The sequence below is a fragment of the Pelodiscus sinensis genome, chromosome 18 (assembly GCF_049634645.1).
Source record: "Pelodiscus sinensis isolate JC-2024 chromosome 18, ASM4963464v1, whole genome shotgun sequence".
Classification (NCBI taxonomy): domain Eukaryota; kingdom Metazoa; phylum Chordata; order Testudines; family Trionychidae; genus Pelodiscus; species Pelodiscus sinensis.
Window position 1 is genome coordinate 11,433,291 of NC_134728.1, and position 25,994 is coordinate 11,459,284.

A 25,994-nucleotide genomic window follows, 5' to 3' on the forward strand; every position below is an offset into this window, starting at 1 on the left:
TACAGACTGTGTATCCATGAATGAAAAGTCCAGAAAATATGTACAAAATGAGAGAAGCATGTACTTTAATCCTGTGCATAAATAACTGCATTCATCTGTAGGCCCAGCATGTGCACCAGCTAAAATGGAGGTAGAGCTGGAAGACAAATAGATAGATTCTGTATCAAATTCAAGAGAATTTGTCTGGAGAATAAAGTCCACATTTCAGAGTCTACTGGAGTGTGGAGGAGGCATTATGCTTTTAAGAAGCAAGCTGGAGCCTACAAACAAACTTGTTTGCTTGTAATCAAGTACTCCCCCCCCATCCTGGGAATGAGTTATTTATACAGGAAAAGGAAGTGTAACAGGGTGAAGAGTGTTAGAAGCTATATAGGCTGTTGTCTCAGTGCTCTTTTATGGCAGGACCACAGATTTTGTTGGCTTACTCATTTTGGAGGCTCTGAACCAGGGATCTTAGGTAAGGATCTTATGAACTCTGTTAAGATTGTTAGGAAAACACAACAGTTTAGTTCCGCAAGTGGGGAAAGGAGGCTTTGTTAGGAGTAACAGAAGTCCAAACTTGTGCGTTTATCAGGTCAGACTGGTGTTCCATAACTGGAACTCATGACTTGTACACCAGTGGCATCACCAGTCTTAACTGATTGATGAATTTATTTGGCCCTCAACAACAGATTAAGATACTATGAAATACAAACTTTCATTTAAAAACAAAGCTTTCTAGTCCTCCTCCTATAAACTTCCATGGCTCGATCGAAAGCAAATCAAAACAGTTCTTATGATGTAGACTGCCACAGTGATTTCAATGCTGAAACTTAATGACTCTTTAATGACGAATTTTCTTTTAAAAATGTAGTCACCAGCTGGCTATACAAAATGTGGATATATCTAGATATTTAACTTGTGGTAACTGTGCATTCAAATGATCAAATAAGGGCAGTTGATATAGTCACTTTTCAGGGGAGAATCTTGCTTCAGGCAATACTCAATACATCGCATAACAGATTCTTGGTTTTACTGGAATTTGGCTTTTAATGATAAGTCTTCTGCACACCGTCACTCATGTGTATAATCCATACTCTTGAGCACTTTCACTGACCTCCACGGCATTATTGATGTGAGTAAAGGAGTACTCACATGAATGAAAGTTTCCAAGATTGGGCTCAAAGGATAAAATTTGCCCATTGGACTCAAGACCCATTGGACCAAAAGGTGGAGATTCATGCTGGCTCTGAAAAGAGATGGACTAGCAGCCACAAGGACTGTACTGCAGCTTACTGGCAGTCCCCACGCCCTCTAATAAAGCCAATTTATTTGATCTGTGTCCACAGACAGTTGAACTTTGCCTTAGCTGATTACGTGCAGTCGTGTCGTGCAACTACAGTTTTAAAATAATTGCAACTTGGCTTATTGAAGACCGAAAAGCACACAATATATTAAAATGATTTTCTTCCATCATTCTAGCGAAGGTGCACATGGTTGGTCTAGAGTTGACAAGGAAGATATTAAAAATCAAACTATTCCTGAGCATATGACTTCATTTTGAATGTACAGTAAAATATTCTATTTTATAACTACTTTTCTGAACATCCATATTTCAAAAAATATATAAATACATGCTATAAAAACGGAGCTAGCATCAGGCAACATACAATGACCAAAAAGAAACAACTCTGCATTTTATAAGGCAAGTTCAGCCAATAGTAATATAATTTAAATAGCTTAATTTGTTCTCTTGTATTTACAGCTTCTTAACATAAATCATAACAAGCAAGAATTACCAGAGTCATAACTTAGTCATAGGTCAAGTACAGGTCTCATGTTGGTCTCTGGAGAAGTTTAGCATCTGCAATATAAACATTTTATTCTTTAAAAATAAGTATAAAACTTTTTCTGGTTTTTCCCTTTGTTTTGAAAAGGAGGAGGCATATATTCAGCCATCATAAATTCATGTAATTCCATTGACTTAGAGTAACACCAGAGAATGATCTCATCCTTGAATTCTTTTATGCTCATCTCTCTACTTTTCTATCTTTTATAGAATTCCACTCTCACAAAATAAACATAGCCCTGAAACAGTGCCAAATCCTAGCTGTAGAGTGACTTCCTGCACTAAAGTATAGAAGTTTTCCCTATATGGAGTGATTTCACCCACTTCTGAAATTGGAACCCAAAGAAGGTGAAGTAGAGTGGACTGCGGGCCATTTCTTGGGACTGTAGATGAAGCATGTAAATGACTGAAAGGGGGCTGTCTTTATAACAAGACGTATTGACGCTTGAGGTAGAACACACTGTGTAAACCCTCCTCACCGTGAACTGCTTTTCAAAGGGAGCTACAGAGCTCAGCAGATTTGCAAATGAGGCCACAAACTAATGGAATCTATAATTTTTCCTTGTTGTTGAAACCTCATAGGAGATATGGAACTAATCAGAAAGCACAGAAGTTTCATTTAGAATTTGTATGAAAAGGGAGAGGAAATTGCAAATGAGCAATAAGACATTTGACAGGCTTTTCAGACATTTTCTGAGTAGGCTGGAAAAAGGGCCTGGAATATAAATTATTGGTGGAGGGGGAAAAGGTTCAGGCAATACAAAAGGCTTAAAAGATCATAGAAGATTAGGACTGGAAGAGACCTCAGGAGGTCATTGAGTCCAAACCTCTGGCTCAAAGCAGGACCAAACCCAACTAAGTCATCCCAGCCAGGGTTTTGTCAAGCCAGGCCTTAAAATCCTATGAGAATGACCTCCTCTCTACATAACCCATTCCATTGCTTCACCACCCTCATCTGCCACAACTGAGAACTGCCTAGCTCCATCCTCTTTGGACCTCCCCCATTTCCTTTTACATTTGACAGTGCGGACAAGAAAGAAGTAACAATCAAAATCAATCTACAGCTGCCTCAGACTGATTAGAAAAATGCTACACCAAACCCTTCATCTTTTCTCTATACCGATGAGTTTGTTTAAGTCAGAGAAATTCTTTAGATTTAGAGAAAGCAATGCCACAAGACATAGGAACTTCAAAGGTACAATGGTTACTTCTGTGTCTTTGGTTTAGAAATTGAAATAAATGTGTAATTACCATCATTCTTGGGCTATCTTGCCCCTGATGACTCTCATCTCTTCCTGTTCATCAGTTAGGAGAAATTAAATTAAAGGAAGATATGAAAAAGACAGACTCCAGTTTCCAGGGACAGGTGTCCATATCACGAAAGTCACTGCCACAAATGGTAGCTCCAGCAGTGGGAAGAATGGTCTGAAACTTAATTACTGCCACATCTGAGACAGACCGGGAGATGAGAGTGGAAAAGGAAATGTTCCCACTCTCACAGCCCAGGATGGGAGCTGGCAGGGGGCAGGGGGCATAGTTGCCCTGGGACACTGCAATTCAAAGGAGGCCGTGGCTCCTGGCCACTGCCACTGCTGCGGTAGCAGCTAGAGCCCTGGGCCCTTTAAATCACTGCCAGGAGCACCATTCCACACGTTCCAGTGTGGCGTGCTGACTGCTCTGGCCCCACCCCTTCCAGGGGCACAGAGCCTCCCCCATTCACCTTGCCCAGTAGCCCACACAAACTGTCAGTGCTCCTGGACAAACAGCTTTGTTCCCTAGAGCTGTCTGTTCACAGCATGACAGTCACATCATCTTTTTAAAGCTATGAAAGAGGAGCTGATTGAAGTAAATTTGGATTAGTTGCAATCTAACTCTTTCCTGTTTCTAGAAAATAGAAACATTACTGAGCTTAATTTTGCTTCCAAAATTTGGGGAGAAAATATTTTCAGGGGTTGTTTGAATCCAATTATTGCCTCTTGTAACAGTGTGATTTTATGTAGACAAGTCCAGGCTGTTGTCCCATGACAAAATTATCTTTACTGTTTCAGGGGGTAGCCAAGTTTACAGGATAAGCTTAAAAAACAACAAATGATCTGGTAGCACTTTATAGACTAACAAAGCATGTAGATGGTTATTCTATAAAGTGCTACCAGACCATTTGTTGTTTTTTAAGTTTATCTTTACTGGAAAGAGATTAATCTTTTCTCTAAGCCACCATGAGCCCAATCCTGTACACTATACAGTAACTTCACCCTCCACTGCCATCACCAGGAGCTGAGAATGAACAGGAGCTTCAAAGATTGGGCCCCTTATCATAAAAGAGTAAACATAAGAATGGTCATACTGGGTCAGGCCAGTCATTCCATCTAATCCCATATTCTCCTGACAGAGGCTACTGCCAGATGCTTCAGAAGGAATGAATGGTACAGGGCAATTATCAAGGGTTCTATACCCTGTCATCCAGTCCCAGCTCCTGACAGGAAGAGGATTAAGGACACCCAGAGCATGGGGTTGTGTCTCTGACCATCTTAGCTAGTAGCCATTAATGGGTCTGTGCCATGAACTTACTTATTTTTTGAACCCAGTTATTCTTTTGGCCGTCACAGCATTCCCTGACAAGAAGATCTACAAGTACACAGTGCACTGTAGGAAGAAGTACTTCCTTGTGTTTGTTTTAAATCTGTGGCCTGTTAATTTCATTAGGTGACCCTTAGTTCTTGTATTTAAAAGGGCAAATAAAATTTCTTTATGCATTTTCGTCACACGATTCATGATTTTATAAAGTTTATCTTCTCTCCCCCGCTCCCTTAGTCATCTCTTTTCTAAGCTGAATTGTCCCAGTCTTTTTAGTCTCTTCTGATATGCAAGTTGTCCCATGCCCTTAATCATTCTTATCCTTCTTTGTACTTTTTTCAGTTCTATTTTAGGGTGATATGATGGGGTATACCACAGCGGTTCCCAACCAACAGTCCGCAGACCAGTGCCGGTCCACATACTGCTGGCTGCCTGGCCACAGCAGCTGTCAGAACTCAAGCTGGTTGTTCATGGCAGCTCAGTTCCGGGAACAGTGGTGACTGAAGCAGTGGCAGGAGGTGCCTGCCTTCTCCCTCCTCTGCACTTGGGAAGACACACTTGGGGAGGGAAGAAGCACACGTGCCGCCAATGGCCACTCCCCCTGCCTACACAGCCAATTTTGCTGGCTTCAGCGCTGGTGCTGAGGTAGCAGGAGGAGGAGATGGAGCAGGAGGCATAACCCTCTCCCTTCCCCTCCCCTCCTTTGGTAATGGCAGCTGGCTGGGGCTCCGCGCTTCCCACCTGCCTCCGTGGCTGCTTTTGCCAGCAGTGGCACTGGGGCTGAGGCGGCGGCAGTAGGAGGCAAAGCAGGCACCTCCCGCCGCCCCACAAACACCTTGGTAATGGTGGCTGACCAGGGCTCCGTGCTCTCCTCCCTCCCATGGAGGCATGAAACATGCTTGGGGAAGGAGAGGGCATGAAGAAGGAGGGAGTGCGTGCAACACCAACAGCTGCTCCCCCGCCTGCGCACAGTAACAGCCACACTCCCTAGGGGGACAGCCTCTCTGAGAAGTGAAGAGCTATGGTGGGGGGTAAAGGGTGTTGATGAGGGCGTAGTGGTGTCATGGCATATGAGAGTATTGGCATGGGCTGAGAGGTAAGAGGTTAAAGGGTCAAAGGGAATGGGGTATAAGAGTGGAGATCAAAGGACACTAGGCACTGGGGAGCTGGGTTGGAGCTAGGCAGACAGGTAACATTGTATTTGCATATTAATTATTTGTATAATGAATATGCAAATAAAATGTTACCGATCCACCAAAAGTTTGTGAATGGGTTTGTCAGTCTGTGGCATTAAAGAGGTTGGGAACCACTGGTATACCAAACCATCTGAGGCCCCCTACTGGAGGCCCTGTGGCCATACTATGTCCCACCCCCAAAAAGGAAAGTGGAGAGGGTCCTCCAAGCTTCCTAGAGTGGCTACATGGGACACAGTCAATCAGGGCCCATCAGCCTAGTATAAGTGGAGCCACAGGGCCAAAAGGAGTTCAGTCCCTTGTTGGAGCTGTAGGAATGTGATTGGCATGTGGAGGTATCCCAGAAAAGCTCTGCCACATCCAAGGAACGTGTCTGCTTTTACGAAAAAAAAAATTCAGAAAAGCAGACATGTTTTTTGGCATCCCTGTGAATCTTGTTTTATGAGGAAGAAGGGATGTTCCAAAAGAGGGTTTTTTTTCCTGACATTTCAGAGAAAATTATTCTCTGCTGGCCCTGCTGGTTTAAGATCCAACCTATTTAAATGTGCTATGCTAAGCCCAGAAATCTTCAGAAAGAACAATTTTCTACAGGATTTCTTGATGGAAAAACCAGGGCCTCTCCACTGTCCAGCAGTCAGCATTGCATTGACAATGCACTAATGAATTCTTCATTATTTAAATGTGCATGTTTGTTTCATGCCATTTGTTTTTAGCTTCCTATCCCCCGATGGTTTCTTGGAAGGAACATAATTATTAGCACTTCCATTTGTCTTCATATTTGAATCCACTTGTGTTTTTCTCCATTGGATGGGGGTAGCTGAACTATGAACTTTGGGGCATTGCTTGGGGGGTCTAATGTTTCCAACATCTTGAATCTTAGGGCTGCTGAGAAGTTGCTGCTTGGTGGTTGGCCTCTTTCTCACTTCACTCCTCATTTCACAGGCTTGTCTCTGTGGGGACAATGTGCCACCCATCACCTCAGTAACTTTTGAATGACTTGGATATGCACTTAACTGGCTATTTTCTTCAGAGTGTACATTTCTTCTGCAACCTGAAAGGCTGGTGGGGAGCTTTATAACACTTTCTTGGGGAGTTAACTGCTTGTTAGACAAAGGGCTATGCAATGATTTGCCTTTGCAAGGGCTTTTTAGGGTCCGTGTGGTACTAGGAGCAGTCTGAGGCCTAGCTTTGGCAGTCTTTCCTTTCTCATTCTGTATAGTTTGCACCTGCAGCCACTCCAGCTGCAAAAGCCGATCGATATATTTCTCAAGAAATCCTATTGGCTGTGGTCGAGATTCAGATTTACAGTCTGTGTTAACAAACATTGCCAGCTGCTGTAGGTCCCAGGAGTTGAAAGGGGGTGGGAGGAAGTCAGGATAATAGTACACTGATTCTTTATACCCTGAATCAAAGAGGTGTTCAAAACACACTGGGTCAATTTCTTCAGCTCGGAGGTTGAGTTCTGGCGGTGTGCAGGGGGAAGGAGGGATGGGAATTCTTTCTGAGTCAGAAAGGTCACTGGCACTGTCCTCAGCAGCATCCTCTTGAATAATTCTCACTGATTCAAAGTCAAGAAACATTTCATTCACAGAGGTCCCTTGATATCTGGAAGTACAAGCAGTAGCTTCAGTCACATGCTCTCCAAGATTGCTTTGAGAGTCTCCTTTTTGATTGGAATAACATCTCTGCATCCACACATCTTCTGCCCTACTGGAGCCACTTTGTGAAATCTCCTTCAAATTGGGAGCGATTCTGTGTAATCCACATTCACTTTGCTTTCTTTCTGAGAGGTCCTCCTTTGCCCTTCGTGCTTTGTGCAGTGATGTACAAACACTTATTCTACATGGAAAGAAAGATCATTTACAATTAGATCCTGTAACCTCTTTGGCATGGGCAGTGGGTATACAAGGCGGGGGAAGGCAATACCTTTCCAAACTGCCAGCCTGGCCTTGCCCTCACTCTGCCCCCAGCTCACTTCAGGGCACCATCCCCAATCTCCAGGCGCTGGCTGGGCTTCAGCCCTGTGGAGGCCTGGGGCTGGGAAGGCTGGGGTTGGGCACCATCCGTGCTCCAGGGCCACCTGCTGTGTGCCCTCCAGGGCTGGGGGCCCACTCTCCCCATGCTCCAGGGAAGGCTGGGGCCACATGCTATCCACTCTCCCACCCTGTGCTCCAGCTGGCACTGTATGCTCTTTGAGGCAGAACAGCAAGTTTCCATAATGGTACGTTAAATTTGTGTTCCTAGTAATTGAACATGAAGGGTGAAATCATGCCCCCAATTAAGTCAAAAACAAAACTTCCATTGACGTCAAAGTCAGTATTTTACCTGAAGACTGAGGTCTTGTCGACCGACAAATAAAATTACAACTATCCCCAAAAGTCAACAAATCACCAAAAGATATTCACATTTGCTCCCTCTGTCAATAGATCATGTCCACACTGGAGGCACCATCAGTAACAGTGTGAGCAATGCACTGTGGGTATGTATCCCATAGTGCAGTGTTGTGGGAAGGCAGAGTTGATCACTGTACATCTTGGGATTCTTCTGAGTTCTCCCACAACCTCCTTAGCTCCCGGGAACTGTATCCAAAGTAGCTGTGAGCTCTCCCTGCTGAAGAATGTCAAAGTAGTACAGCATCTGTCCCCTTCCCTACAGCAGCAATCTCCCTTCTGCTGTGTTCTCAGTGCAGGGCAGAACAGGAGCATTCCAACGATTTGTTCTTTGTTCTGCAAATGGAGCAGCACATAGCTGAAATACTTCTCAGAGCTTTGAAAGGGGATAAGCACATGCCTGCAGGACAGCAGAGATCAAAACACTAAGCAAAGTGATCAGAGCAGGCACTCTGGGATACCGACAAAAGCCAGTTCTGTGGACAAAACGAGCTGTAGCTATGTCTAGACTACATTTCTCTTTTGAATGAGGAATATAAATGAGGCAAATCGAAAGTGCAAATGAAGCGCTGATTTAAATATTCCGTGCTTCATTTGCATATTCGCGTCCGAGCGCTTTTTTGAAAGTGAAAGCAAAGTCTAGACCGGGTTCTTTTGAAAAAAACAAATCCCTTTTTCAAAAGAACCCGTAATCCTGAAAAAATGAGGGGAAAAAAGCGCTCAGACACAAATATGCAAATGATGCATGCGATATTTAAATTGCACTTTTGATTTACTTCATTTACATTCCTCTTTGAACAGAGGAATGCAGTTTAGACATGCCCTGGCTCTTTGTCCACAAAGGGAGAGGAAAAGAAAAAAAAGTCTCTCCTTGGGATGGAAGTTTTTTGTTACCGAAACTCGGGTGTTTTTCCTGGCAAACGTTGCATTTCAGTGTGTACAGTCTCAGGCTGTCTACACTCGCGGCTTCTTGTGCGAGAAATATGCAAATGAGACTAAGCGTGGAATATTGCCGAGCCTCATTTGCAAACCTAATTAGCCGCCATTTTTGCAGAAGAGGCTCTTGTGCCAGAAGGAGCTATCTATACTATCCCTTCGAAAAACCCTCTTGCGCAATGGCATTATTCCTGAAAATAATCAGCGTAGTGGCATTGCACAAGAGGGTTTTCTTGCACAAGAATGGGCAGTGTAGACAGCTCCTTCTGGCGCAAGAGCCTCTTCTGCAAAATGGCGGCTCATTAGATATCCAAACGAGGTTGGCAATATTCCACACTTAGCCTCATTTGCATACTTCTTGCACAAGATGCCACGTGTGTAGACATAGCTTCACTGCTTTGTCACCGAAAAGCAGTTTTGGGTGACAAAACTTTGTAGTGTAGACAAGGCCTTATCTGAAACTTTGAAAAAAATCTCTGGACATCAGACAGTGACAATACAAAAAACTTTACCTGTTTTGCTGATGAGTCTCATCTAGCCTGTTTCTTTCCTTGTAAAGAGAACCTGCTTGACTATTACCCTGGGTGCAATGGAAAGTCTAGAAAACACATGTAAATGTGTACTTAAATATTATGTCAGATTTTTCTTTATTACAGTTTTAAATACATTTTTATACATGCAAAGAAATTTGAATTGATTTACCTTTTCGGTGGTATTTAAAATACTTTTGCCTAATCGGCTGGGAGAAGGTATCACAGAGGGGAGTGGTTTCTTTAGTCCTTTGGTACTTGAAAGTCCCTTTCCACCACTGGAACTAGCAATGAACAAACAGGATATTGTCCTTAAATAACAATATGCTTGACAATCATTGCTTCAGTATTGATTTTTCAATGCAGATTAATCTTGAGAAGAATGGGGAAGGGCAGAAAGAGATGTTCATAATTATACTTAATTGTTCCTTAGATTTAAGGGATTTCTCATTTATCTGGCACAAAAACATTTTCATGTATATTTAGAGGTCCCTTTTAATTTACATACTACATAAGTGCTTTACCCACAAATGACCTCAAACTTTTATAACACCATCTCTCTGAGGATCTCAAAGCAATTTACAAACATCAGTAATTTTCCATATTACAATTCATTTGCACAGTGCATAGCACAATGAGGACATGACTTAGACAAAGTGGTTCCACAGTACAATTAAATAATGATATGCATTTAGCAGGTAATCCTGCTTGCCTTGTTTTATGTGCACAGGGCCAGAGATGCTCAAACAATTACTCATGAGGATGTAAGTAGAATTTGGCTCAAAATGTAACATCTATTATGATATTAATAGAAGCTATTTTCACAAGAGTAACCAAAGAAAAATTCACAGTTTTATCACAGGTTGGTACTTAAATCAAGAGCAAAAATCCCACACATGTTCAATATAAATGATATGCACTACTAATCTGACATTATAAACCAGACAGCACTCCCCTAAATAAATCAGATGCTCTCTCTAGGGAGTACACTAGGACAAACAAAATATTTTAATATTTTAAGTAACACAATCTAAGAATAAGAAAATTTGCATTTCACTGTATACAAGCAATATGCCTTTTTAAAAAAGCTTTAACATGTCACTTTAGAACAACAAGCATATTTCATCTGAAGAAGTGGGTCATACCCACAAAAGCTTATGATACTATCTACATTTTTTGTTAGGCTCTAAGGTATTGCAGGACTATTCATTGTTTTTCAAGGTTTTTTTTCAGTTGCAGACTATCAGTGCTACCCTTCTGAAACTATCCTTCACGTTTGCTTTCAAGTTAATTTTACTGCAACCCACCTATTTGTCAATACATAGTACTCATTTTTATTTGAAATCAGGAGTGTATCTTGTTTGAAAAACATTTTGTCACTTTATGGCTTATAAAATTATGAAAGCAAGTCCTCGTCCCTCTAGTATGGAATCAATCACCTCGTAACTCTGTGACCCATAAACTCTTTGATCATCTGTGTCGTTGTGAATAAACAAATGGATACACTGAAAGGAAATAAAGTACCACCTGGCTAGTCCACTGAATCACACAATCCGTTAGCCACTAATCTGCAATAATTACGTATTTACCTAGCAAAGAGAGAAAATAATTCCCTTACATTACCATTCCTTTGTGGGTTTCATGGAGTTGACTGTCCTTTTTCAGCGTCCGTCGTTGCAGTAGCAAAGGGTAATCTTGAATGCCTGGTCCCATCATTACTGCCTTTAAAGAGTACGTGCACCTTTTTTCACATTATTTTACACAATCATAGACAAAGGGCTCCGGCTTTTTCTGCCTCTAAAACAGTGGAGCGGATACAAATATCACCATATCCTATGGATGCAGTAAACAAACACCATGCAATCCCCTCCCTTTCCCTGAACACACAGACACGTGACTTAATCTTTTATAACAGTAGGGTAGAAATGCTCAGCGAGCCGTAGTGGGAAACGATTATTTCCCATCCTCAATGCATGCTGAAGGAGCAGCTGCATTATTCATCTTCTCATTGCTGATCTTTGTTGAGCTGTTATCAGCAGGGCTATTGAATGCGGAGCAGCATAGTGCCCTTTCCCTGAGGTTAGCTATTAGCTTTGCAAAGCATTGTGGGGAAAGGACAGCAGGGAGATACGCATACTTTACTGCAGGAAGCTCCGTTGCTGCAATATTTATCAGGCACAGCCTAACCCTGGATTAGGGGAAGCTGTGCTAGTACCATCCCAAAACATGAGTGCCCCTGGGAGTGTGTAGCCAAACATTGCTCTGAACATTCATTTGTAAAGGCAAGAGGACTTCCTTTAAATGCACAGCAGCCCTTGTGTAAAAAAAATATATAAAAAAATGCATAGACCTTGTATTTACTTGTAGGCCCTAGCAAATGTTACTAATACATGCATTTCATTTTTGGCTCCAGAAAAAAATTACAATCCTAAATAAAGTCTGAGTTCTCTGTTGAAAATGCCTGGATTTCAGCAGCCTAGGGGGTGCTCTCTCTCTTATTCCCTTGAAATTGTATTCTCTGGACCAAGGAGAAAGATAGGAAGGTGATGGTGTCATTTCCAAAAGGTGACAACAGATTCCAAAATTCCATCCCCTCACGTATCCTTAGGTCCGGTCTAGCAAAAAATAGTTTCTTAGACATTGCTCTCTGCTTCATCTGAAATCTCATCCCCCGGATCAGGACAGATGGGAGATGGGACTTCTCACGTTTGTCTGCCACCCTTCAGGAATTGCTTTAACCACCTGTCCCCAGCCCTGCCAAGGAATGTAATTTCTGATGGAACAAAACATTTCAGAATTTGCATTCGCACCTATTTTTAGCCCTATTCCTCGGGGACCGAATTCTGACAAATCTGTCCTATGCTTTACAGAATTTTGCCTCACTTGTTTGCTTTAAACATAAGATTTTTGGGGTTATTTTTAGTAAATATTACATAAACAAATACATTTTACGTGGAATGTCTTAGTAATTGTAATTATTCCAAATGGGATTTTTAACGTATAATGATGTGCATTCTGATGGAAAGTGTGCTCAAATAAAGTAGTATTCTTGCCTTGATTTCTGTGTCTGTCCCTTTCCCATAGCTCTCCCACCAGAAAAACTGAATTACTCTAATTACAAAAAAATTAGCACCAGATCCTTGCTCTCAGTAAGATTTCTTTGTGGAGTTCCAGCTACACGAAGCAGCCTTAAAACTGGTCTAAGTGATCAACTGCGGATTCTCCCACTAGAATACAGAATTTCCAGTGCCATAAGGCTAATGTAGCAATGATAACTTGGGATTTTCATCCCCTTGTTAATTCATGCCAATTTTGTTGGCAGTCAATAATATCGTTAACCAGTCTGTCACATTTTCTCTATACATTTTCCTTGCTGGTGACACCATTGATATCCCTTCATCTGCGTGCACAAACAGCTCTGCATCGTCTCTAAAGAACACTCCCCTACATACTATTTCTCAAGTCACCATGGGCAAATTTTCCTAAGGGACTAGTGATTTGCGGTGCTTAATTTTTTGAATGCCTAAACTGAGACACCTTAAAGGGGCCTGATAAATGCACTTCTTAAAATCAAACTTAGGTTGGCCAACCAAAAACTGAGCAATGGAAAATCAAATCACTTTTGAAACACTTGGTCTAGCTCTCCCAAAAATTCTCTTTTGCCACAAAGCCTGAAAAAGTTTGCTAAGAACTATGCATCAACTGAGTTAAATGATCACATGTATTTAAACTTGTCCATTTCCACCCCTCTGCTATCACAGGAGTTGGCAGCCTTCAGCATGGCCCATCAGGGTAATTGGCTGGCAGTCTGGGATACATTTTATGTTGATTGTCTGCAGGCACAAACCACCACAGCTACCAGAGATGCGGTTCACAGTTCTTGGCCAATGGGAGTTGTGGGAATGGCGTGGACCACGGGGAACTGTGGGGGTGAGGGGAACCTGTGGACATTAACATAAGCAATATGTCTCACGACTTATCAACAGAGTACCTTGATTGGTCATGTGCCAAAGTTTGCCAACCCTATGCAATTATTTGTTCTCTCTCTCCTTTGCTTTCATGTGTAACTCCTAGACCGTTAGTGCTTAATACCTGTCAGTTTAATACAAATAATTTGTTTTATAACTACTTGATATGTATAGTGTTCTGTGATGTCTGAAACCAAGTTTTGTTTGCAATATTTTATTATTTTAACTTGTGAGTAAATGTATACATGGCTTTCAAGTGTTACATACATTCAGGCTACGTCTACATTGGCATGATTTTGCACAAGAACTCTTTTGCGGAAGAGTTCTTATGCAAAAACTCTTCCAGAAGAGAGCGCCTACACTGGCATGTGCCTTTGCACAAGAGATGTGCTTTTGCGCAAGAGCATCTGTGCCAGTGTAGACGCTCTCTTGCACAAGAAAGCTCTAATGGCCATTTTAACCATAGGGCTTTCTTGCGCAAGAAATTCATGCTGCCTGTCTACACTGGCCTCTTGCGCAAGAACAGTTGCGCAAGAGGGCTTATTCCTGAGCGGGAGCATCATAGTTCTTGCGCAAGAAGCACTGATTTCATACATTAGAACATCAGTGTTCCTGCGCAAGAACTCGCAGCCAGTGTAGACAGGCAGCAAGTTTTGGCGCAAGATCGTGCCAATACAGACACAGCCCCTGTTGTTAGCTCTTTGGGGCAAAGGCTATGAATTACTTTGTGTTTGTGAAACATCTAGAATGACGGAATCACAAATGTTAATGGGCACCTCTGAACACCAGCATAACATTTAATAAATGATGGCAAGATCTTCACTACCGTGATAATCTGGAGGCATTAAAATGACTACAAAGTAATATCTATGCTCCTCTTGTTGCTTTGAAATCGTTATTGTAAGAATCTGTCAATGAACAAATGCTAAATTCTCAGAGGTAGGGCAGGGCCAGTCTTTTTAATGTGTTTGTAGACTTCCTTGTGCAATGGGCCAGTTGGGAATGGTCCTGCCTTGGATAGAGGGCTGGACTGAATGACCTCCTAAGGTCTCTTCCAGCCCTACAATTCTATGACTAGAACTCTCAATGCTAACAAAGTACAAGATCAGATTAATAGGTGACTCGTGCCTGTGAGGGGAGGGGGCAATGAGAGGGCCACCCAGAGAACAGGAAGGGGGCATGAGGGAGCACTCCATTAGGGTTACCATATCTGAACTTTCAAAAAAGAGGACATTCCTGAGAGGGAGTGTATCTGTATCAGTATCTACCAACACATGGGCTGTGTCTAGACTGGCAAGTTTTTCCGCAAAATCATCCAATTTTGCAGAAAAACTTGCCAGCTGTCTACACTGGCCACTTGAATTTCCACAAAAGCACTGACAATCTCATGTAAGATTGTCAGTGCTTTTGCGGAAATACTATGCTGCTCCCGTTCAGGCAAAAGTCTTTTTCCGAAAGACTGTTGCGCAAAAGGGCCAGTGTAGACAGCACAGTACTGTTTTCCGCAAAAAAGCCCCGATCGCGAAAATGTTGATCGGGGCTTTTTTGCGGAAAACCGCGTCTAGATTGGCCACGGACACTTTTCCGCAAAAAGTGCTTTTGCGGAAAAGCATCCTGCCAATCTAGACGTGCTTTTCCAAAAATGCTTTTAACGGAAATCTTTTCTGTTAAAAGCATTTTCGGAAAATCATGTCAGTGTAGACGTAGCCATGTAGTATTAATCTCTATTAATATGTGAGTTGGTAGATACTGATACAGATACACTCCCTCTCAGGTGTGTCCTCTCTTTTGAAAGTTCAAATACGGTAACCCTAATCTAGCAATCAAAATTTTGGCAGGAGCACGTGGTGGCAGTGCACTTCCTGGGTTTACCACAAAGTCATCTAAGGTTGGATTAAATTTTTGTGAGCCTGGCGCCAAACATATTTACATTCCCCCATAAGGAACAATTGTAAAAGATAGGCAAACAACAAAGGTGTTGTCTCTGATGTGGTGCACAGTTGCACAGGTTTTATTTGCAAGTTTAAGTTGTAGATAAAGGTGGCTGCCACTACGTTATCAACCATGATAACCCTAGGGCAAAACCCGCCCATACAAATACGTAAAATAAATAAAAGAAAAAAATAAATCAGTGAGTAAAAATCAATTTAAAGCCAAAGCTGGCCCAAACACCAGCCATGTCCTCCCCACCATCACCAAGAGAGAAACTCATGGTCTCACCCTTCACATATGAACTACCAGGTCTTGGATTCAATTTCTGTATGAAATTGGGGAAGATTTAAAAATATGAAAACTTTCAATACATTTAATTTACAGAATCATTATTCAAACTAATATTGATTGTTTAGCAAGTACGTCTACCGTATTTGAAAAAAAACCAAATACCCCCATTGGGAAACAGTCTTTAGATCACAATCTTTTCTCATAGCTCACCTGCTTCCCATAGTTCTGCTGCAAAGGCACCACCCTGCTGCTAAGCTATTAGATTTAAATAGATATGTCAGAAATAGGTTGGCAGGCACCCTCTGTCAAAAAGAGAAGGGAGATCAAGATGTTACCCAGTTTATGATTATTTATTACTACTACTACTGGAGGATGTTCATACTAAAAGTTAAAAGCCAACTTTTTTTGCTCTAGTCAAACAGCATGGCTACATCTAGACTGGCATGATTTTCCGCAAATGCTTTTAACAGAAAAGCACTTTTTGTGGAAAAGCGTCTGTGCCAATCTAGATGTGCTTTTGCGCAAAAAAGCCCCGATCGCCATTTTCGCGATCGGGGCTTTTTTGTGCAAAACAAATCTGTCTACACTGGCCCTTTTACGCAAAAGGACTTTTGCCCAAACAGGAACAGCATAGTATTTCCGCAAGCACTGATTTGTTACATGAGATCGTCAGTGTTCTTGCGGAAATTCAAGCGGCCAGTGTAGACAGCTGGCAGCTGCTTTTGCGGAAAAACTTGCAGTCTAGACACAGCCCATTTGTATTGTAGCAATTTAAATTTCAGGAACTGTCCATCGTTCTTTACTCAAAAATACAAACCGTATCATACAGGAACATTACCAGAAAAGAATTAACTTTGCTTGAGCGTCCCTTATTATTGTGGTGTATTGAGAGATGGATGAAAGTTTTATTTTTTCTTTTTACTGAACATTTCATGTCTTTTACTTGACATTCAGATTCACTTTTCTCCCATTCTTTCTACACATACTTGTGACTGGAGCATTATACACCCCTTTACTAACACTGCATCAGTTTATTTCAGAGGTTCTGACACACTGATGAATAGTATAAAGGCTTCTAAGTCCACAGATATGACAGTTTAGCATTCAGCTCCCTCCCTCCACACCCTTCTGAGTCCCAGTGTGCATTTAACCTTCTAGCTGTGAGAAACGTGACCCCGCACCTAAACAAGGGTAACATACACGCAGACACATGATTTTTGCTTGTCCCTCAACTGACTCTATTCAGGCTTACAGGGAAAGACACTGTAAGATTGGGGAGGGGGAGAAATACATGTCTCACTTGCTCCTTTATTTTGGTATCCTCCATTAAACGCCGACCCACAAGGGAAAAGAAGTTTTATGGTAATTTATAAAGGCACACATGGTACTGAGAGGCTTTTTGGGCTGCAATATTAACACGGTGTAACTGAAGCTGGCTTGATGTTGACAAGATAATACCACCTAGACTAATGGCAAGTGACCCAGTTATATTGAACAAGATATCATGCAGTTCTAAAATGGCAACAGGACTTTGATCGTAATGACTAATATTTTCTTCTGACTCTGAGCCTCCATATTTTTATGAAAATTTTTTGAATATGCATAACTCAAATATGCTTTATGCAAAACAGGACAAGTGAGTTATAATTCCAAAGCCTGTTATCCCAACTACATATATTCTATTTGTGTACATGTATCATTCTTGTGAAGTTAGAAATATGAAGTGCAAACCTGCTTAAGCAGCTAACATTTCTAGTGAAAGTCATTAGTGGCATTTAAGGAACTTAATGGCCTGCTGCTCAGGCCAATGATCTGTAAATGATTTTTGCTTTTCCTTTAAGCCTAAACTGTAGTGGATCCTACAAAAACATGTAACCATGCCACATTAATATACAACTATTCTATAGTCCCTGGGGGTAAGGCTGGCAGCCAGAGCACTCTTGGCCCCACTCTTGGGGAAGCCCCTTAGCACTCCACGCTGCTGCTTCTGTATCAGCTCAGGGGAGCCAGCACCAACTCCCGCCTCCCCCTTGCTATCTCTGATACAGAGGCAACTAAGGGGGGGGAAGAATGTGTGTAATCAATAAGATTAACCAATAAGCCTGGGCTTTTCAGTTAATCATGTATTCAACGACTCCTGGAATCCATCCTGTACTTGGTATTTTTCCACTGGGATGCGAGGAATGGAACAACGACTTCCTGCCCTGGGGAAATTCTATTTAAGGAATGGGAAGCAACCAATGAGTCTTTAACCGTCTTTTGAAACTATGTCCTCTCCTTTTTTTGTGTAGGATACCAGCTTCCCTCTTTTTTGTTAGATCCAGGCCACAGAAAAGATCAGCTCCAATTTGAAGAATTTTACCTGAAATAAAGGCTAGGCAGAGAAATATGAACTGTAACAATCTCTCTTAGTTTATTAGGCTTAGTTGGATTGTTTCATTTTAGATTAGTAACTTTGATTGGTTTTCACTTCTAATCACTTAAATCCACCTTTTTATACTTTTCTTTATCAAACCCAGTGTAAATAATTAGGGGGAAGCAATAACTGTGCATTAGGGATGTTAAATATTGGTTAATTGAATAGTTAAGTAACCTCATGAATTCTTACCGGTTGGTTAGTTGACTATTCTACAATCTCTGGGGGCCGGGGCCGGCAGCCAGTGCATTCCGGCCCCACTCCAGAGGAGCCCCCTGCCGCTTCGCGCTGCTGCCTCTGATATAAAGGCAGCAGCATGGGGTTCCAGGCAAGAGCTGGTCTGTGAGGGGAGCCAGTTTAAAACCCAGCTTCCTTCATGGGACACAGCGCAAGCTAAAACTGAGCTGGACTGCCTGCCCTCCCAGCTTCTAATGCATTTTAAATGCAGAGCTACAGCGGGGGTAGGTCCCAGACCCATCACAAGCCAGGCTGCCAGCCAGCTAAAATATTTACTGCCAAGTGTGGGAGGGAAATGCATGTAATCTATAGTATTAACTTATCAGTTAATCGACTACACTATTACATCCCTACTGTGCATATCTCTTTCATTGATAAAGAGAGAAAACTCTGAGCTTTCTCGGTGTAAAACTTTTAAATGAAGTAAGATAGATTTATCAGGGGTTTTGGTCCCTTTTGAGGGCTGTCCTGGATGCTGTCAAGTCCCTGTACTTGAGCCCTCCCACTGCGATTACCAGCGTCTGTTACTCTGCTGTGGGGGCTATTTTCCCAACCCTGTGCATTTGCTGGGGAAAATCAGCACATCTGGTCCAGCAGGACATGGTGCTGGGGAAGATGACAGTGGCCATGCTGGGCTCCCTGGAGCATAGAAAACACTCCAATCGTTTTAAATAGGTATGGAAACCTAATCCATTATAGGGAACTTTCTGGGTGTCTGGCTGGTGAGTCTTACCCACATGCTCAGGGTTTAGCTGATCGCCATATTTGGGATCAGGAAGGAATTTTCCTCCAGGGTAGATTGGCAGAGGCCCTGGAGGTTTTTCGCCTTCCTCTGTAGCATTGGGCACAGATCACAGCTGAAGGACTCTCTGCATGTTGGGGCCTTCAAAGTATTTGAAGGCTTCAATATCTGAGACATAGGTGAGAGGATTATTCTAAGAGGGGTGGGTGAGATTCTGTGGCCTGCACTGTGCAGGGGGTCAGACTAGATGATCATAATGGTCCCTTCTGACCTTAAAGTCTATGAGTCTAATCCGGGAAGAAAAAAAATTTACCGAACAGAAAATTATGTTTGATTGGGGGGGGGGGGGGGAAGAGAATCTTTTATCAAATAAGAGCTGGGGAAGTGACTAGGCAACAAATCCAGCCACGTTTAGTTGCGCCCCCCCTTCCCCGCAACAGTTTCCTAGAACCCCCCCCCCCCCACACACACACACACTCAGATTTGCACTGACAACTGAAAAGTGCCCGAGTAGAAAGGCTCCCGGCCCCCTTCCCGCTCTGCCCGTCCGGCCGGCCCCGTGGTCCGCCCTCTCCCTCCCGCAGCTGCCTCTGCCCCGCGGCCCCCACCCCAGCCAGCTAAGGCGCCACGTGCTCGCGCGCCCTGCCCGCGGGGGTCCGCTCAAGAGCGGAGCCGGGCGGCCGCAGCACCGTTCCAGCCCGTCCGAGCCCCACTGAGGGAAGTGGGCGGGGCCCGCCAGGAGCCACATCCAGGCAAGGGAGTGCGGGCCCGGCGCCTCACAACGATCTGGCGCGCGGCGGCACGAGAACTCGCCCGCGTTGCTCCATCCCCCTCCCGCACCGCTTCCCTCACAGCTCCTCGCCAGCAGATTCCGCCAAGGCCTGAGGGCAACCCACGCGGCTTCGTTTGTGCTAATGCGCATGCGCGCGGGAGGGGGGGCGGGGAAGAGCGCCTTGTCGTATGGCTGGCCGGGAAGGAAAGTGCGCGAGAGCGGAGGAGGCGCCCGCTACCACGCTGAGGGAGACGGGGTGGGCGTTGCCGCAGAGTTGGAACGCCGGAGGGGGCGTGGCTCGCGTGCCCCTGTTGCAAAGTGCTGCAAGGGTGGTTTGGTTTGCAACAATCTGTCAGCTGATGCGCAGGGCGGCTGCAGCCCTGAGCGCCCTGGGACGGGGCTGCAGGGAGGTGGGGCTGAATTCTGGCTACCACCCTGGAGCGGAGGGGCGCCGTTGCAGACCAGTGGGAGGGACGGAGTGGGAGGTGGGCTGCAGCGCCCCTTCAGACCTGAATTCGTTCTCAAACCAGTGCTACAGCATCGATTCCTCCAGCAGGCATCCTGAGACCCTCCAGCCTATGCAACAGCCTCCGTTCTGCCTCTTTGCAGACCAGTGACTGCAAGACCATCCAGTCTGTGCAGAAGTCCTAAATCAGCCAGCATCAAGTGTGACAATCTGGAACCCTGCTCTTGTCAGTCTTGGATCCTATAAAATCCACCAGAACAGCCTGCAATCCCCCTTGAGTCTGTGCAACAGCCTCAGACCCCTTAGTGCCTATCACAGCAGCTTGCAGTCTGCCTTCAACCCTGCAACAGCCTTGAATCTGCCAGCATCTAGCACAACTGTCTTCATCTTTCATCAGCATCAAATCTACCAGCATCTAGTGTGATAACCTTGAATCCCTCCTAAACCAGTGCAACAGCTTTGAGTGCTCCACCATTCAGCTTAATAGCCTGTTATCCTTGAATTCTCCACCCAGAGAGACAACGTATTTCTTTCCATCCAGCACATTAGCCTCAACTTTGCTTCTGGCTAGCACGGTAGCTTCCAGATTTCTGTCATCTATTGCAACAGCTTGTACTGCTTCAGCCAACGCTAGTGAACCAATTCTTGCACCATCTAGTGCAATAGCCTCACAACTCTGTCACTGTGTCCGTGACTGCTTTCATTCTGGAGTCTTATCACAAACGAGGCAGTTCTCAGTAGCTGTGGCGTGAACCTTATTACTTTACCTTCAGGAAAAATGGAGCTACGTGCTCCTCGGAAGAGCTCAAGTTACCTCTCTGATCTTCATCAGAACATGCTGAAGGCTGAAGAAGCACTGGGTCCAGGCCGGTGGTGGCAGGAGCACCACCAACCACCTAGAAGCAGTACTAGTCTGAGCACCCCATTGAAGAGCGAGCCACAACCAGGTTTCCTTCAGAGCAGCACTACTAACAGTTGTGACCCACACTTGCGGCCTATCATACGCCGACGAGCCAGGTCTTTGCCCACCTCCCCTGAGAGGCTGAAGAGTACAGCAGTGCAATGCCGTGTTCCTGGTTGCAGCAGAAACCGCAGAAACCGGGTGAGATTTGCTGATGCGTTGGGCTTGGAGCTGGCTGAAGTGAAAGTCTTTCAGGTTGGGGAGGACCCATCCATCCCCTTGCATGTCCTCTCCAGGCTTTCCATCAATTCAGATCTTTGCTGTAGCCAGGTAGATATGGAGATCATCATGCAGTGCTTGGTGCCTGACTTCCAGCAGCCTGTGGACTGTGCAGATTTCGCCACCCGCCTTCAGCAGCAGCTGGTATGTCTAGAATGTGTAACCAGCTCTGACCTGGGGATCAGTGGCACTATCCAAGTTCTCAATGTGGCCTTTGAGAAGCAAGTGTCTGTGCGCTACACCTTCAACCAGTGGAAGAGCGTGCATGAAGTGTGTGCTCATTGGCACAGCAGCAACCTTGACAAGAATGGGAAAGGTCAAGCTGATGTCTTCACTTTCTTTCTCCCCATGCCTCCTTTCCTCCTCCAGTTGTGCTCTGTGGTCCAGTTTGCAGTGAGATATCGAGTCAATGGGCAGGAGTACTGGGATAACAACCAAGGTAAGAACTACAGCTTCACCTGCAGGAGCCACCCTCTCAAAATGCCTAGGGAATGTGAGAAGAGCTGGATCCATTTCATCTGAGGAAGAAGACAAGATATGGATATAGAGTGGCTGCAATTGCTGTTGCTGCTTTGGCGTTCCTCTCTGCTTCTCTGGCACCAGAAATCCTTCAAGAGGCAATGATGTTTCAAAAGAGCTTTGGAAAGGATAAGGAGCCAAACCTGCATGGATTTACATCCCATGAGACTTCATGGGGTTCAAGGAGATTTCATAGAATGCAAATGGGGGCAGAATTTGTTCAAAGGGGCATTGTCAGGTTAATATCTCAAAAAGAAAATTGTTTGTTACTAATAATACTTAAACAAAAAAGTTCAAAATTCCAACTTATTTTTCACTGTTTTATACTGTTTAATTTTTTTGCACTTAATGGAAAATAGGTTAGCTTTACTTTTTTGTTATAGTGTCGTTTGTAGTATTACACTGGTTATTGAGTATAATTCCAATGCTGCAAACACTGCAGGACAATGTTTATATGCAAATTATTTGTATTCTTGTTTAAATACATGCATATTTCTATTGATATTTGGTTTCAGTATTATTTAACAAAACCTAACTATTGATCAGAAGCTACCTGATGGTGTCCCCGTAAATAAGGTTTTAACCTGATTCTCTCTTTCTCTCTCTCTCTCTCATTTTTTTATTTACTGTGCTTGCCATTGATAGAGTCAGAGTGATTCTTGCTAAATTGTGTTTCTTAAGCCATAAGGCTGGCCTGGTTGGGGAAAAGCCTGATATTTTCAAGGCGAGGTTCAAGCAGTTCTTTGGATAAAGTTTTAAAATAGAAACTCGCTTCTTTCTTGCATAACTATATTCACTACATTACACCAAAGCAGTTTTGCACTTTTAATTGCATCTTCCATATGAGGATCTCTGAACCCAATCCAAGTGTTAATGAAAAAAGCCACACTACACCTCTGTAAGACAGCAAATTGTGCCTATTTACAAATGGGGAAACAGACACAAGAGGTTGAGTGCGAGGGCCACAGGGTGAATCAGTTACAGAACTATGGAACTGAGCCCAGGTGTTGTGATTCCTAGCCCTCTGTTCCACTACCCTATTACCATAGCATTTTGAATCCTAAAATTAGCTACGTCTTATTTTTTTTATCAGTGGAACAAGAAGTTATGGGCTCCTTCTTCTCTAGCAAAAACTGAGGCTTTAAGGAGGTGTAAATCAATGTCTGCTTGGAACCATAGGCAGAACTTTCCCCTCTGTCAGAGTGGGAACACAGCAGCCACTTGGAAAAAATGACTTTCTTAGTACTTAGCCTATTGCTCTGTCTCTTTGTTGGAGTTGATCCTATAAATATTTTGTGATATGTGCAAGCTTAATTTTGGAAAATAGGAAATTGCGTCTGCAGTTATGAAAATATTTGGGAAAATTCAGATAGCTAGATATCTTGTTAATGTATCCTAAATATTAAAAACTGCCTAGTTAGTGGTGTTGGATGTATGAATATGGACTGCTCAGCAAAAGACTCCTTGAAGAGGACTGATTTTCAGAAAGATCAGCAGCAGCACTTTCTGAAAATCAGGTCCTCTTTAAGATTGGATCTGAAAAATTCTCAAATTAGATATGAAAAATTCAGGCAAAAGAATCACTAATCCCTTCTGAAAATTGAGGCATAAGCCACACATGCAGCCAGGTGTATCCTAGTACAATATGCAAATACCTGTGTTATCCACTGTGGCCTTACGTTGTTAAGTACCTAAGAAGTGATTGGTATCCAACTCATGTGCAACTTAAATGTTACTGCCCTTTGTTTTGAAAAAGTTAATTAAAGAAATAAGAAACAATTACTTTTTAAAAAGTGCATACATAAAAAAAATTGAACTGGATCCAGCCTTAATAAGCTTTTGGATTTTTAAATTAAACACTTTTAAAATCCTGTCCTAACATTGATTTTTAATAAAGTGGACAGTGGGTCAATAGAACACATTTTAGAGGTCAAAGAAATTAAAATCTGCTCTTTTAAATGTACCATCTGGTACAGTGATCCCCAGAGCAGTGCCTGCGGTTGCCATGACACCCACCGGGGCATTTATGTGCACCTGCCTAGTGACCAGGGCCAGCCTGAGCCTTTCTTGCACCTCAGGCCCTGGGTGCGGGGTCCGTGTGCGGCCTGCACCCCAGGTGCCCAGCAGCCCCAAAAGGTTGGGGACCATTGATCTGGTACTTAAAAGTCTGTAGGTTACTCTTAAAATTCCTCATTTTCATGTTTCAGCTGTAAACCACCATCTGAAACTGACAAATGACATTTTCACGCTCATCTGTGGGTTCCCAAATATTAAGTACATTTTTAAAATACAAAATCCTATAGAGGGGAGCTATCCCAATCAATACTGTTAGGAGATAGATTGGACTGGTCAAAAGAGCAGTGTGACAATGTGAAAATCTGGTTCTGTTCCCCACTCTTCTACATTTTTCTATATGACTTTGGATAAGTCATTCAACTTTTTCATGATCCGCTTCTCTTATGTAAACTGGGAATAATACCCACATTTTATAATGGTGTTGATCAGGGATGTTAAATATTGGTTAATTGAATAATTAAGTAACCTCATGAATTCTTATCCATTAGTGGACTATTCTATATGGTCCTCGGGGGCAGGGTCGGCAGCCAATGCACTCTGGCCTCACTCCTGAGGAGCCAAACTCCCCTTGCAAACTGGCTGCCTGTCGCCCAATGCTGCTGCCTCTGAAAAAGAGGCAGCAGCACAGGGTAGCAGCAGTCCCTGTCATGAGCCGAAAATGAGCTTGGCTACCTGCCCTTGTGGCTCCTAATACAGTTCAAATGTTGTCACAGTGGGGGTAGGTCCCGAACCCAGCGTAAGCCAGGACTGAGCTGAGCTGCCTGTCTGCCCAGCTCCTAATACACTTTAAATGCAGAGCTGCAGCACGGTATGTCCCAGATTCATCACAAGTCAGGAGTGAACCCAACTGCTGGCCTGCTAAAAAATTAACCTAAAAGCTTTTGCTTATCAATTAATCAACTATACTATTATACCCCTAGTGTTGATATCCTTGTATAGAAAGTGCTATCTATAATAACTGTATTATAATCTATAATTAGAACACATACAGAATACATATCATTTCAATATGATTTGATTGATTATTAAAGTTAATACATCTAAATGGCTGACAGATTCCAAACCATCTAGTATTATGGCACGGGTCAGACCTAATAGACAATTTTCCTTTTATGAAATTATATTTTGATCAATTGGGGAAACATCATAAAGCATATTTCTTTAATGAAATGTTTTATCTCAGTTTATAATATGGTAGCATAGCTTTAAGAAATATGATTCTCAGTTATTCCAGAATGTAAATGAGAGAGAGTGAAAAAGGTGCCTTTAGGCCACCTTTGAACTACCTATATTCCTGGTTTTGCTGAGGCTCTGCTCCTATGGGTTCTGAAAAGCAAAAAACAGCTGTAGTGCGCCCAACACTAGCCCTAAGTTTAGCTCCAGGAGCAAGAGGGCCAGAGTAGAGCTGTTATGATAACTCTTTATTGAGCAAGTAGGCCATATAGGACGGGAGGATTTTCTGCTCACTTGAAGACCCCTTTGCATTATTGCATCTGTGTAGAAAGGAACTTGCTGCAATTAAACATCCCTAGGAATGTGCTGTCCTAATATATGTAAGTAATTACAAATAAACAATTTCTCATCTGACAGCTAACAACTGAAATTGATAAAAGTTCACACTCAGTTGCTGGGTACCTATTTGACATTGTGTTAACAGGCCAAAACTAACCTAAACCCTTGCTTGTTTTAGATTTTCCTAGCTCTGCAATAGCAAAGTATGCCAGACTTTTACAGTCAGACATCCACACTGCCCAGTGTCTTTGGAACTGTACCAGCTTTTATCTTTGTGTCTATTTTTAAAAAAAGTCAACAGGGCTGGTCCAATGACATTATAGTAATGCAATGCACTATCATGCTAGAAGGAATGTCCTGCATGCTTTAGCTCAGGGTTGGGGATCCTCAGGCCCAGGGGTCGATGCAATTCCCAGCTTGCCTGGATCTGGT

At 43.2% G+C, this 25,994-nt stretch overlaps 2 protein-coding genes across 3 annotated transcripts; one reads left to right on the forward strand and one right to left on the reverse strand.

Moving 5' to 3' along the window:
• Positions 1-2,883: 2,883 nt before the first annotated feature.
• Positions 2,884-19,006, reverse strand: FAM217B (family with sequence similarity 217 member B). 2 transcript variants are annotated; one of them, XM_006126161.4, is made up of 5 exons: positions 15,853-19,006; positions 11,070-11,248; positions 9,624-9,735; positions 9,434-9,519; positions 2,884-7,434 (listed from the first exon to the last, which is right to left on the reverse strand). In XM_006126161.4, the coding sequence occupies exons 2-5, from the start codon at positions 11,165-11,167 to the stop codon at positions 6,267-6,269; spliced, it is 1,464 nt and encodes a 487-aa protein (XP_006126223.2). In that variant the 5' UTR covers positions 11,168-11,248; positions 15,853-19,006; the 3' UTR covers positions 2,884-6,266. The 2 variants fall into 2 exon arrangements, with proteins under 2 accessions (XP_006126223.2, XP_006126224.2); XM_006126162.4 differs by lacking the exon at positions 15,853-19,006 and having other exon boundaries at positions 11,075-11,861.
• A 772-nt stretch (positions 19,007-19,778) lies between these two features.
• Positions 19,779-22,476, forward strand: PPP1R3D (protein phosphatase 1 regulatory subunit 3D). Its single transcript, XM_006126160.3, has one exon. The coding sequence runs from the start codon at positions 21,054-21,056 to the stop codon at positions 21,975-21,977; it is 924 nt and encodes a 307-aa protein (XP_006126222.2). The 5' UTR covers positions 19,779-21,053; the 3' UTR covers positions 21,978-22,476.
• The last annotated feature ends 3,518 nt before the right edge of the window (positions 22,477-25,994 follow it).